The 13,345-nt window shown below is 36.4% G+C and overlaps 1 protein-coding gene across 2 annotated transcripts in view; it reads right to left on the bottom strand.

Annotated features, from left to right (window-relative positions):
- SAMD3 (sterile alpha motif domain containing 3) overlaps positions 1 to 13,345 on the bottom strand; it is a 49,055-nt gene that overhangs the window by 20,638 nt on the left and 15,072 nt on the right. For both annotated transcript variants that reach the window (XM_085311130.1, XM_085311129.1), the window contains exons 4-5: positions 5,835 to 6,020; positions 5,437 to 5,521 (exon numbers count right to left, since the gene is read on the bottom strand). In XM_085311130.1, coding sequence (XP_085167256.1) covers positions 5,437 to 5,521; positions 5,835 to 6,020 — 271 coding nt within the window. The remainder of the gene's footprint in view (positions 1 to 5,436; positions 5,522 to 5,834; positions 6,021 to 13,345) is intronic.

Below are 13,345 nucleotides of genomic sequence, written 5' to 3'. Positions count from 1 at the left end.
AAAAAAAAAAAAAAAAAAAAAAAGATTTACAGTGCTTATAAGGGGAGGACAAGGATTAGTCCATGTGTAGGACATAGCAGGGAAAGGATTATAGGCAGATTAAAAGGAGTAATTTACTAGAGAATAATTATTTTGTATGCAACAAGTTACATAATCAAGAACGTCAACAACATGATTCTAGGTTTCAGGGCATTAATGTGTAGTAACAGTGAGCTCTATAGAATGGTTTATACAGGAGCAAGAACAAGAACTTGCTAGACTCCCTCTTTTTACCTTCCTCATAAAACTACTTCTTGAAATTCTACAATTTTCTACATGCTGGCTGAAATGAAATAAGGTCAGTGACAGTTTWCAAATGGTTGTAACCCTTGTAAAGTAGGGAATATAAATACAATAGTATCTTGCAAATCATCAAGAAACCTACTGGCAAACAGTTCTGTTGTGACTGCTGCAACCACAAGGAAGAAGCTACACTTTGCCTTCTACCTGTACCTTTCTTTTGGGCCACACTTCAAGCGTGGCAGTGCCTTCGTACAGAGATCAGCTTTGGAAATAGAAGATCATTTAAGAAATCTCCATTTAGGAAATCTCCATTTAGGAAATCTCCATTTAGGAAATCTCCATTTAGGAAATCTCCATTTAGGAAAAAACGACAAAGTCTATCCTTCTTTCAGACTAAACCTTCCAGAATTTTAGTTTCTGAACCACAGCAACTTTAAAAATAACATCTGTTAGCACTTTCCTGATCTATTATTGTAGCAGAACCACCTTCTGAAGTGCTTGTTTTACCCAGTAGGAACGCCACAAAGAGATTTTAAAGTCCACTTGTATCCCTACATTGTCATCTCCATAAATTATTCAAATGAAGAGAAATGTTTTAAGGCTGTTTCATAGTTTTCTTTTGCTCTTACTCTCTACATACAGAAAGAGTACGTATGCGTGTGTATGTGTACACACACAGAGGGAAAGAGAATAAGCTATAACATTATTTTATATATATTATATGAAGCTTTTRAATATATATGAAGATCTATTTTCTTATTAAGACAAAAAAAATTGTTCCAGGCAACCACCAATAAAAATAGAACTCACAGCTCCAGGCTTACATGTATCAGCTGTTATTGTGGCTTTAGTTATATCTGTTTTAATTTCCTTACTAGATTATCAGTGCTACCTTTTCTTGGTGTTTATTTATTTTTGTAGTTTTTGCATTGTATTGATTTTTCCATTGTACTGACTGTTCTCTCTCTCTCTCTCTCTCTCTCTCTCTCTCTCTCTATATATATATATATATATATATATGACTTTGAAAAATGCTTTACCTATCAACAAAATGCAATGAATGAAAATAAAGTCCAAATGAAACAAATGCGAGTATTTCTTATCAAAAGTTCAGTAGGTTTCAAGCATATGAAATCTCTTTTTCAATATCTAGGCCTCCCTTTATGATCTTTGCTCTTTATAAAAATCTTATTTTTCTGGAACTACTTATAACTATTGTTTTGGTTACATTAGAGACCAGAAAATCTAATAATCTATTCTATGACTAAACAGGTTTTTAAATGCTGTGCATGTTACTCCAGCGTAACATTGTTTTTCAAGTAGAAGGAAATACTATGGGAAAAATTATTAAAAAATAACTCTAAAGTAACTCTTTGCAAAAGCTAATCTTGAAAGGGGGTGGGTAGATTCATTTCATTCCAAGTGCTTCTGATTGAGGTAAAGTTTTGTATTTAAATTGATTTATTATTATTTAGGTTTTCAATAATTATTTCATAATTCCTGCTACTAGAATGACTTAGTAAATAACCTCATTTTAAATTTTATAGTACATAAGTATCTTATTAGTAACTTTATTTAAACCTGTTTTTTAGGATCATTATAATCATCCAGACTGTATTGCATTAGATATCCTTTTTAAAGGGGCAATAGCACAGAACCGTATTCTTCCCTACTGTAAAATTGATCTGAAAATCTTTTAACAAAGAAAATAGAATTATGGTTAATCTACCAGTAAATCTTGAAACACTAGACCTTTAATCACATCTCCTTGCAATAGTATGAGACTGATAACGTGAGACTAAACTTCTATACAATACATATATTGTTCATTTACATAAGAATTTGGGGTTCTAAAGTGTAAATTATTTTGAAAAAAATGGAATGTTCAAAAGGTTTTGCAATGGAATGTGTTCCTGGCAYGAAAACACAGTTTCACTGGTATGAATTCAGGGGCACTGATGGGGTCTTTTTGCTCTAAGTTTCTGAGCAGATCTTTTCTCCTTTCCAAATTTCCATGTTATTTCATTTCCATGCAAATACTGCAAGAAAAGTGCAAAAGTTCACTCCTGGTGAAAGGCTCTAAATTATTAGGCTTGTGARTTAAAAAAACAAAGAAATAAAAAACCTGTGGACAAACTTACTCAGTGTGTTGCATTAAGAAGTACTACTTGAGCCTTCTGCAGATTCCAGCAGACATTATGGCTGAACTTACCTAGTCTGGTTTTCAGAATTCTTCCACCCCAAAATGAAAGCAAGTGCTCAGCCTTTAASAGTGGATGCAGAGTTTAACTGAATTTAGGACCCACAATATAGCAAAGTTAAGGAGTAAAAAGAACAATAAATGAATCTATGTAACAATACAGTAAAGCATTTTGTACAGTGGAAGGGGAAAAATACCCAAGGACTGCAGTGTGCCAGAGAGAACACAAGGCTGCAATTACTTCAAACTATGTTCAGTCCTTTTGTTTTTGTACTGTTTTATGAAATGCATGGCTGTATTTTTTTCTTCTCTTGTACCTATGCCAAGAAATTAAGTCAGCATTCTTGAAAACACGTCAGTACTCTAAATGGACAGAAATAATTTCACTAATCTACCACTCCTGTTGTCTGTTTTTCCCGAGAGGCCCACCCCTTCGAATTGCYATGCTTAGTGCGTTCCTTTATCCAGCCTTCTAACATGCCAAATGGAGAGGTTCGTCTTACCAAATACAGATATCTACTGTCCACAGCTGGCTACCCCAGGTGCTGTTTGTAGTTCACAAAAATAAACAAGAATTGTCAGATAGAGTGCTGTTACTCTCTTCTGAAGGTAGACACCTAACCTAGATTATATGAATTGCATTTCTAGAAGTTCATGTCTTCCATTAAGTATATCAAAAGTTCAGAAAAGCAACTCAGGTGCAGATGTCTGAAGCTCAACAAAATGGATATAACCAGCAGTGTGGGTATAAACAGATAGCATATGCTCTCCATAGTCCAAGCATTCAAATGCTAATATAAGTAGCACTACTCCTTAAAATATCACTCTAGTTTTGCAATTTTCCTCTTCTAATTTCAGCTATCAATCCTCAAATAATTGACTTTCTGCTTCACCTTGAATTATTTTATTGACTATACTTTTCTTAGACTATTTCAGTGTACTTTTCAGAAATTGTAGTAACAGGTAACTCTTCAGGGATTATGGATAAACAAGTCTAAGGCATTCAAAACTCTTCAACAGATATTTTACATGTCTTACAGGACCCTGATTCAGTATTGTTACTATGAACAACAAGCAGCAATTCTTATATTCCTATGTTAGTCCCAGGCAATTTTAAAAGAAGTATACTTGCAAAAACTTCACTTGTTTGAGCTTTTTTTCAGTTCCTCTGAAAAAAAGATGAAAGAATGGTGGTTGGCTATCGCATTTTTTGTTTTTCTTTCTTTCCTAAAGGTATTATGAATCCAGAATTGCTAATTCAGTTTTACAGCAAATCTCATGCCAAGTAGTTATGCATGCATTGTTGGTTTTGTTTTAAGCCTCAGCTATTGTGACATACAAGTATTTCATATTTGAAAAATGAAAATATATTCCAGCCTTCTTGATTGTCAAGGAAGAAAGGAACGTCTAACAGTAGGTCCAACAAAAATGATAACTGATCCTCCCCTCTTCTTCCAAAGTTAAGTATACAGATATRCACCTTTAGTATAATTGTCCAGGAAATGGAGAGAAACTAGCTCATGAACATATCAGACTAGCAATACTGCAAACTGCTAATTCCGGCTTCCTTGCTTACTTATGGTAGTTTCTTCTAGATATCCCTTGTAGTTAAGTGTGAATGAAATATCAAAAGATAAAGAAAACGATTCTGAAGTCTCTGCCCCATCATATGACTACCCAGATAATTTTTGCCAGAACCACTTCCTGGACCAAGGTGGAAAGCAATGAACTATTTCCCCAAAAATGGTTTCATAGGAAGTTTCACTAAGTCTGTTTTTGCTGCAATGAAAACCTACTGAAAAGTTCTTAAGAGCTTTGGTTTAAAAAAAAAGTTTTTAAAACTGAAAGGCTGTAAAAGGGTCTTTGGAAACATCCAGAATTGCACTCCAGCTAGTCTTCACAAATGACGCCAAATAAGCCATAACATTACCCCCAAACCCAGGCATGGGACTGCCGCTGGGGTATTCAGAAAGATATTTTGAAGGAAAAGCATGGACAGTAGCTCTCAGATCCTTGTTTTCTGTCCCCTTTTCTGAGATGTGTTTACTTTTTTCATTTACTTCCTTTTTACAATGCCTGGGCTCAAAGGAGAACTGGAGCATCCACCACTTAATCCTTTTTTTTTTTTTAATTCTCAAAATCATTTTCTTTCTGTAGTAAATCGCACACAAGATGTATATTTATATATGTTTAAAGCTAACAATCCCCTCTCTCACAAGCTTTTACAAGATGCTAAAAAGCATCACATGGCAAAGCAATGATGTGAAATCAAACAGTAAACACTATCCCTCTGAGGCCATAGATATGTATTCTGCATAGACATGTCACGGGAGTAAAAAATTTAGTTCAAATGTAAGAGTCAGCTTCCACTGCTTTCTGATATGTCCCCAGCAAGATCCCAACCAGACCTTTACAACAGTATTTTTATTATGCTCTTGATTCCTGTCACAACTAAAATAGTAGTATTAGTACATGATGTAGCTAGATAGCAAATCCAACACACAAGTGATCATAATGCATCGCAGGAACATCAGTCATATGTTAGCACTCATTCCTTCCTCACACAATTTTCTACAGGCTTTTCTTTCCTCCTCTTCCTCTCTTTCTAACAATCACATTTACTCAGCTTTATCCAGAGGATTGACGGGGGTGGGGTGGAAATCAAGCTAGAGATAAACTGTACCCAATAAATAACCATGAACATTTTCAAAAGTATTTTGTATGGCCCTGCATGAGCTCACAGTGACTTTGAGGARGGGGATTAATCTTTAATTAATACAATGAAATAAGAATGTGATTTGGCAAACTTCTGAGTGAAGCTTACAGCTCTGAGTAAAGCCAGAATATAAAAACCATTATTTTTTTCTCTGAACTAAGCTACTTCCTTGTGATGAATTACATGAAAAAAATTATTTTAGGAATTTTCATGATAAGGTACTATTTATAATACTTACAAAGCCATTTCCATCTTCATCAAGGAATGGGTATGTCTGCAGCAAAGCACTGACAACAATGTTATACTGTTGACTGTTTGGATACCTGTTCAAACAAGATGGAGACATTAAAAAAAAATGATATTCTAGACAGTATCTGCCGCTGTTTGAAGTCTATACTGCTATACACTAAACCAAAAAAATATCTTTGAGAAATACTTCTAAGACAACTGATTTCCCTCCAAAGAGCAAAGGAACAGCTTCAAGGTTTGCATGTCTTCCTATTGACTTAACAGGTTTCAGGCTTTTAGCTTCTTCTATTTAAGCAAGCATGTTAGAGAATAGTTTTATAGTCATTTGAAAAATTCTGCAGCCAATCAGAATACCTCCCGCAAATGAATCTAACACTCGTTACTTACAGTGATCCTTCTAAGTATTTTGTCATGTCTGCTTGCAAAAGTTCAATAATCCTTATTCTCATACTGTGATCAGGGCATTTTTTTTCTGCTAATACACACTTGACATCATAAGGAAAGTCTGGCAAAGCATAAGAACTTGTCCACTGTAATGTCTTGTATCTTGTAGAAAAAGATTTTAGTTTTTTTCTGTAAAAGAAAGATTACACAATCAGTGATCACATTCTTCTTGTATGGGAATGCAAGCACAACTGGAAAAAAAAAAAAGCAAAAATGTAACATATAGTAAAGTTACTGCTATATGGATTCAAGGGACTGGTGTTTTGGGGCTTGCTCTCTTGGTTTGCACATGAAAATATCACAAGGGCTGCAATTAGAAAACATAGAGTTAAAAACAGATGTCAGATGTGAAGTGTTATAATCACTGGACTTTACAGAATGCTGAAGGGTGGCCATTATGTGAAAACAGCAGTCAGAATACAGAGGAAGCCACTGGAGACTTGCTATCATTGCAAAACAATTGTCTTTTTTTTTTTAATAATGTGTTTCCTAGGAGTTCTGCTAATTTACTAGCAGACAGTGAGCTTAACAGCTTACATTAAAAAAATATTATACAAGACATTAGTATAAGAYTGTTGTCCCCCCCCAAAGGGGGCATAACAAACAGAAAAGGGCGTTAATCAATACAATGACTGGAAACAAAGCAGAAATAGCCTCCTAAGTACCCACAGCTCCAGCCTCAAGAAAAGCCATCAACAGTATTTACAAATGTCACACCCCAGCTGGTGTGAAGCCAGGGAAGACAGGAAGTCACCACTAACCGTGTCTCTCTCCTCCTGAGAGGCAGTCAAATCTGAATTCTGAAGGAACACAAGGTTCTTTCACATACAGTGAACTGTAAATCAATCAAGAACCATCCAAAGGGTGGCGTGGCCCCCAGAGCACTGGCCAGCTTCCCAGTCAGTAGTAGTCTAGACATGATAAAGACATTGCAAATGGAAGGTGCCAAAGACACATAAACCATATACCTAACAGGATTTCTGTAGCACTGCAGTTTATGCTTATTGCAAAGAGCAATTTGGAAATGATAGGCAGCCTTTTAAAAAGGTAATTTTTATTATAACATTATCTTTATAGATGACAAATGCAGACACATACACTGCATATCTCTTTCCGAATTAATCATCTGGACTCCCTTTACACTCACTGAGGAGACCTATATGTTACTGAAGRATGGTAGAACAATCAGAAGACATCTAAATTAGATCAGATGCCCAGGTTTACTTCTCTCCAATAACCACAAACRAAATTAAGACAGTTACTAACTTCAGACATATACTCTGTAGATGCCAGTAACTATGGCAATTGCCTTACTGGTAGGGAAAATTCCCACCCAAAGATGTATGGTTGGACTAGACAACCTCCAGAGTCTCTTCAAAGCTGAACTAGCCTTTGATTCTACAAAAGTTATGGAGGAAAATACTGCCAGACTTCAGTTAGGTCAATGCACACAAGTTTTCACKTCCAAAGCTCTCTGGAGTAGACTATAATCAAAATCCAGCTATAAAAATAAGAGTTTAGCATAGATTTAAGGTGGTCTTCATTGAGAAGTTTCGCTGTCTTTCAGACAACAGTGTAAAGAAAAACCCACAGTAGCCAAAATCCTTGGGCTAGAAAAATCCACTGCAACATCAACGGGAAAAGAGCTTGGTTTACACCATTTGAAAGACTGTTACACAACTTGGAGACAGCTCCTTTGGGAGTATGGGTATAACCATAGTTATAGCCTCAATTTCTTCTTGTGCAGATTAGCTTATAACTCCTAACCTTGTTGGCCTGGTTATGCCTGCCACATCACCTTGGCGTCTTATGTAGCTTGCAGGCTAGTAAAATCCATGATATAAACTGCACTAACCCCAGCAACTACTGCCAACTGTGATGCAGCGCCGAAAAAGTAATTCTGGTACTCTCATCTCGTTCTCACATATATTAACAGTAGTAGTGGTACTCACAGCACTGTAGTTTTGCCTATGCAAAATAGGTACCAAAAGTCAGGGCCAGTGTCTCTGCAAGCCCAACTTACTTTATGAGACAGAGGTGGTTAATAGTAGATGCATACTGCAATAAGCTTCTATTAATATTCAGCAGTTTCAGAAGAAGGAAAAATTATACTAAAATTACACACATCACATTCTCATGTACTTCTCGGATGATAAATTAATACACAAGTGGAAAAAACAGATTCTGAAATCACTTGGAAGTCCCTCCTATACAAATAAAGCACAGATCTTCAATGTAGCATCAATAAGGAGTTGTGCAGTCTAGAAGTTTGAATCCTCTGCTTTCAGCACCTTTACTAATTGAAGTGATGTAACAGACAGACTTCTAATTATAACATACGATTTTCAATAAGCTATCAGCTAACTAGCTTAAAAATGGACAGCTAGTTTAAAACATACAGTAATTTGTAGCAGAACGGCAGAAATTCCTGTTCTTGCTAATACCAGTGAGGCAACTGTTACTTAAAAAAGTAGCAAGGTTTGATAGTTTCAGTACCACTTTAAAAAGTGGTGAGGTTTGGTAGGTTCAGTTTCAACAAGCTTAGACATATAGGACACTCTACAGTTTCCCTCTACTGACTCAGCTACAAGTAAAGTTTCCAAACAAGTACAGTCAGTTACTTGAAGAGAACAAAATTTTCTTACAGCTAGGATGGCTAACAGCCATGACGACATGGAAATTCTCCCCTCCACCAGTCCTTTTGTATTTGCCAGTACAAAACAGTACTCCAAATTCCGCTTCACTCTTCAAATTTCTCTTTAACCTTACCCAACAAAGAAAGTATTTCCTCACTATCCAAATAAGATCTGAAAATTTTTCTAATCTCCTTGGAGATCAAATATTTCACTAGGTTTTGCTGAAGTCATCACTGTTGGGTAGTAATGTTAAATATGTGCAATAATATTTTAAAATGAAATACAAGTTTGTTTGAAAAGAGGCAACTCCATGATAAACTTCATCTCCAGGAATACTCATATGCAAACTTGTTTAACTAAGAGAACAGTTTAACTAAACCGTACATTCACTACGATATATGCATATAGTCAAGACTTTCCTTGCTTGTGGAGAATATTACCATTAGAGATTTGGAACCAAACAAATAGAGTCTGCTTCTAACACACAGAAAAAAATTAAAAATCCAGAAGGCAGGTTACTAAACCTTTCCTCACTGTTAAAGAGATACTCRATGCTGCTGCTTGATCAATCAGATCCAAGGTATGGGGTGTTGCTGCTTCCAAATATAGCAGTCCTAGCCTGCCCCACTGCCATGTTTCTGCCCCTTTCTTACTGGTACTACAAATCCTCTAATCCTGCAACAAGTTACTTCGAGGAGCCATGGTAACAAAACTCTTCATTTTCCTTCTAGGTTTAATCTCCCTACCATTTAGATCCCCAAACTGGCTCACTATGAGACCAGAAAAACAGCAGTGCAAAGTCAGGATGGTCTCTTTAGCTGCCATAMACAACTGCATGCAAAAAAGCATCTCACCAGCAGGGACTTAATTATTTATGGAACTTCCAACCACCCAGCTTTTGTAGATGACCACCTTACTCTCTGTACTATGAACAGTACTGTTTCACGCAGCTGTAGCTTTCTTTGGCTCCACCACAGCCTGACACTGTTCAGGCACAGTGTGTTTTCTGAGACACACAACCATAAAATAATGCCATTATGGACTGAGCTATTTGTCTCCTTTAATTGGACCCCACCACCACCAAAAAAAAAGCACACACACCCCCATACGAACTATATAACCCCTGGAATCCTTAGGGATATCTTGTCTTATGGCAAAAAGAGGTAGAGTTTACACAGCTGTGGTGCTACCCAGACCATTCAATAAAGGTTTTAGACTRCACTGGAGATGAATGGTGAGTAAACACAGGAACAAATTTTAGGAACAATCTTGGCATCAGTACAGGTAGCTCCATCAATACAGTTGTGCAAAGTGCAGTAGGGACTTAAAAACAGGTTCAAATATGAGGTTATAAGAAGTTGTCATTTTTAAGCCCCTGATCATGCCTGTTTTTCTGTGTCAATTTTGTTCATATGCTGCTCTTTAAAAATATATGTGGCTTAAAGGTCAACTGAACATACATATAAAACAAGCTTTGTATCATGTGCTTTTCTCACTGTTTGCCCATTTTAGTAAAGTCCATGAGTTTATGACATCATTGCTGCATCTTGTATCAGTCCAAGTCTCAGTTACAYGAAGGACATCACAGCTAAGCAGAACCATGCTGACATCAATGGGTACCTATCTTCAGCTCGTCCAGATAAAAAGAAAAACCTCAGCGCGCGACCAGAGCCTCAACAGATTCATGCTCGTCTAGCCTTTCACGTACTCGCACCAATCATCAGCAAGAGATGCCCACAGTATTATCAAGTTGATTACTGTCACTACACACGTAATATCCCAGTTGCAAGTATTATAAGTTAGAAAAAAGTCCACTCCTGCAAATCTAAGAAAGAAAAGGCTTTATTGCCATTTCCTGCTTTCCAGCTCAAATGAAGTTTTTCCCAGTCATACCCCAGACCTTGAATTTGCCATCTACCTAATATTTGATATTTTTTTCCCCAGTTACCACTGAACATAAGGGTAGGCATTCTTTTGACTGAGCAAAAAGCTACCTGCAGCAGGCTTAACTTCACCAAGACCTAGGACATTGGAGTTGAAAAACACAACGTAATGTTTCTTCCACAGTAGTTTCAGTTTTAGCTTTTTCTGCAACATGCTTGCTGTAGATTTCATCATGCTCAGTATGAGCAAGAAGTTATGAACAAAGTTAATCAGCTTTAAAGAAAGTTTATGACATGATACTTAGATGCAAACACACCCTTCTTCTAGAGACCGTCAAGACTTTTTGACAGTTTAAATTCTTAGGAGTTATATTTCATAAGCAAAGACTCTGCACACACTTCAGTATCATTTGAGTACAGCAGCTGTAGGTTACAGACAGGAGAAGAGAAAATGCTCCATGTGCATTCTGCCTGACAGAATTGCCATCTAAATCAGGTCATTTTACATAAACAAGAGTTTATTTGCATTCACTCATGCAAAATGTGTTATACTGGATCCAAAGGATTTTATGTATTTTTGTTTGTTTTTTGTGACTTTGCTAGACCTTAACAATCTGACGTAGTGAGCACCTCCTGCAGGTCATTTGGAAGATTTGATTAGTTCTGTTACAGAATAAAGGAGATTTAGGTAGCAGTTTCAGGATTTTTTTCTGCAAACTTCTGTGAAAGACCCACAGCATCATACAGGTAAATTCAGCACTACTGACCTCAAGCATTCCAAAATCATGAGACAAGTTATCTTGACCTCCTAAATACTGAGGCAATAAGCACAGAGAAAAGATTACTGTAAGTCTTCTAGTTTTTCAGTATTTAAAGTTGGTATTTTCAAGCTTCCTGATGCTATAAGAGACATGAAGTTCTCATGTAAAAAACAGTAGCTACATAAATCCAAAACCAGAATCAAAAAAACCTCATAGATATAACTGTACATATAACTGTTTCTGTGAAGATGGAAGAGCAAATGAGATTAAATGATCAGAAATCATGTTAAAATAACCAAAAAGAAATTATTTTTTCCATTATGATACATAATCCAATTGTGGAGTCTACTCCTGAAACAATAAACAACTTCAAATATATTTGGACAAACTCATGGAAGAAAAATTAATCAAGCACTGAAATATGATGGGTTGAATACAATTTTGGATTCCGGAATTCCTAAACATTAGCTGCTGGAAGAGTGTATCAGAGGAAGCAGCTGATGTCTGTACTTTTAAACACTACAGAAAGACAGCTCCCACTACTGATCACTGTCAGAAACTTAGCATGGTTTATTATGGCTGTTTTTCATGTTTACATGAACTAGTTGGAAAAAGAGTCACCACATTATTAGAAATAATTCTGATGACATCAACAGGAAGAAAGGTGCTGCACAGAAATGAAGAAACTCTAAGTTATATGAAAACAGGCACCGTCCAGGAGACTATGTCTTTCCAGAGTGTTGTGTATACAGACACATATGCAACAAATGTAAGTGTGAGTGTGTGTTTATGTGTGTCTGTACATATAAAAGTAATACTTATTATTTTGCCTGAAAGGAACAAARTCATGTGAAATAACTGACCAACATACAATTTTTCAGCACAAGCATTAATGTGTTTCTAACACATTAAACACAGACCAACAGTGTCTATGTATGGGTAATGTGGAAGTAAAGGAAGTAGCTCTACGAACATCATTAGCAGAATGACTCATTAAAATTATGACATACTTCAGGTATAGCTACATAATAGGCAGTTGCATGCTCTCAGCTGTGCAGTCTGTGACTTCCTATCAATCAGGCATTACGAGTTCAAGTGTTGCACTGGTGTATGCTGGTAGGCACCTGACCTCAACGAGGCTTTCAGCAGACAAACCATCACCAATAAGCAAATGAGTGAATGACAGTATTCAAACCACGTAGGTCAGCACCTAAAATTTTTTTGGAGACTGGAACCAAATTTATTGCAATCCACTGTTCTTGCTATCAGCCCAAATCTGCGTGGGTACCAKCACCAATATATTGTCAATGCTTGCAAAGGCCTAACTCACAAATACCTATCCTTAACTGGCCCAGGTTCAGCTGAACACTGACAWCACCTCCCAGATTCACAGCAAATAGACCAGCAGAAAGTTGTCAAGGCTAGACAGAAGGTCTGCTGTACTGCTTGTGCGTATAAACCTGCCCTAACCAAATTACTTCAAGGCATTCAGACAGCGAGTCTGTGGCACAACATCCTGAGAAACAACAGAACACATTTTTATGGAAAGAATAAGTGTACAAATAAAACTGTTTCAGGACATCAYTCTTTAAGGAAATTAGCTGGACTAACATCTTGGAAACACTGGAAAAGAGGTATGTTATTCATGCCATCTGATAAACAAACACCTTGAAAAAATGCAGACAGAACATACAGACCAATAAAAAGGTTGGGTTTTCACAGCAGCAYCAGGTATTTACAAGTAATGACAGCTGCTGTCTTAGCAACAAGCTAAACAAGGTAAGTTTCATGGCTCCTGGCAGCCATGAAACTGCTAGTACTTCAATATAGAAAAACAGGCATATGGAAGTGTGTTAAATTATCCTTTCTATAGTATGTTGTTGTTTTCATAGTAAAGTAATGCTACAAGATTAACCTTTATTTTGAGAGATTAACAAAAAGACTGCCACTTCTACTTCTATACCTGTTAGTAAAAAGAATATTCTACTGAGGTGACATCCAAACCTCATCCTGCTTATTCATATGCACAATGCAATTTGGTGACCTTTCAATATAATCAAAATAAAAATCATATGATTGCTACGTTCTTACTTTTCATTTTTGTTTTAAAAAAAAATCTTCAATTATCTCTCTTTAGTATTACTGAGTATTACAGATTGTATTTTTAAGACAGT

This window comes from Rhea americana, unplaced genomic scaffold (genome assembly GCF_003343005.1).
Source record: "Rhea americana isolate MKP2758 unplaced genomic scaffold, rheAme1 scaffold_332, whole genome shotgun sequence".
NCBI lineage: Eukaryota > Metazoa > Chordata > Aves > Rheiformes > Rheidae > Rhea > Rhea americana.
The sequence above is the reverse complement of the archived record's forward strand: the minus strand, read 5'-3'. Positions and strand labels throughout refer to the sequence as shown.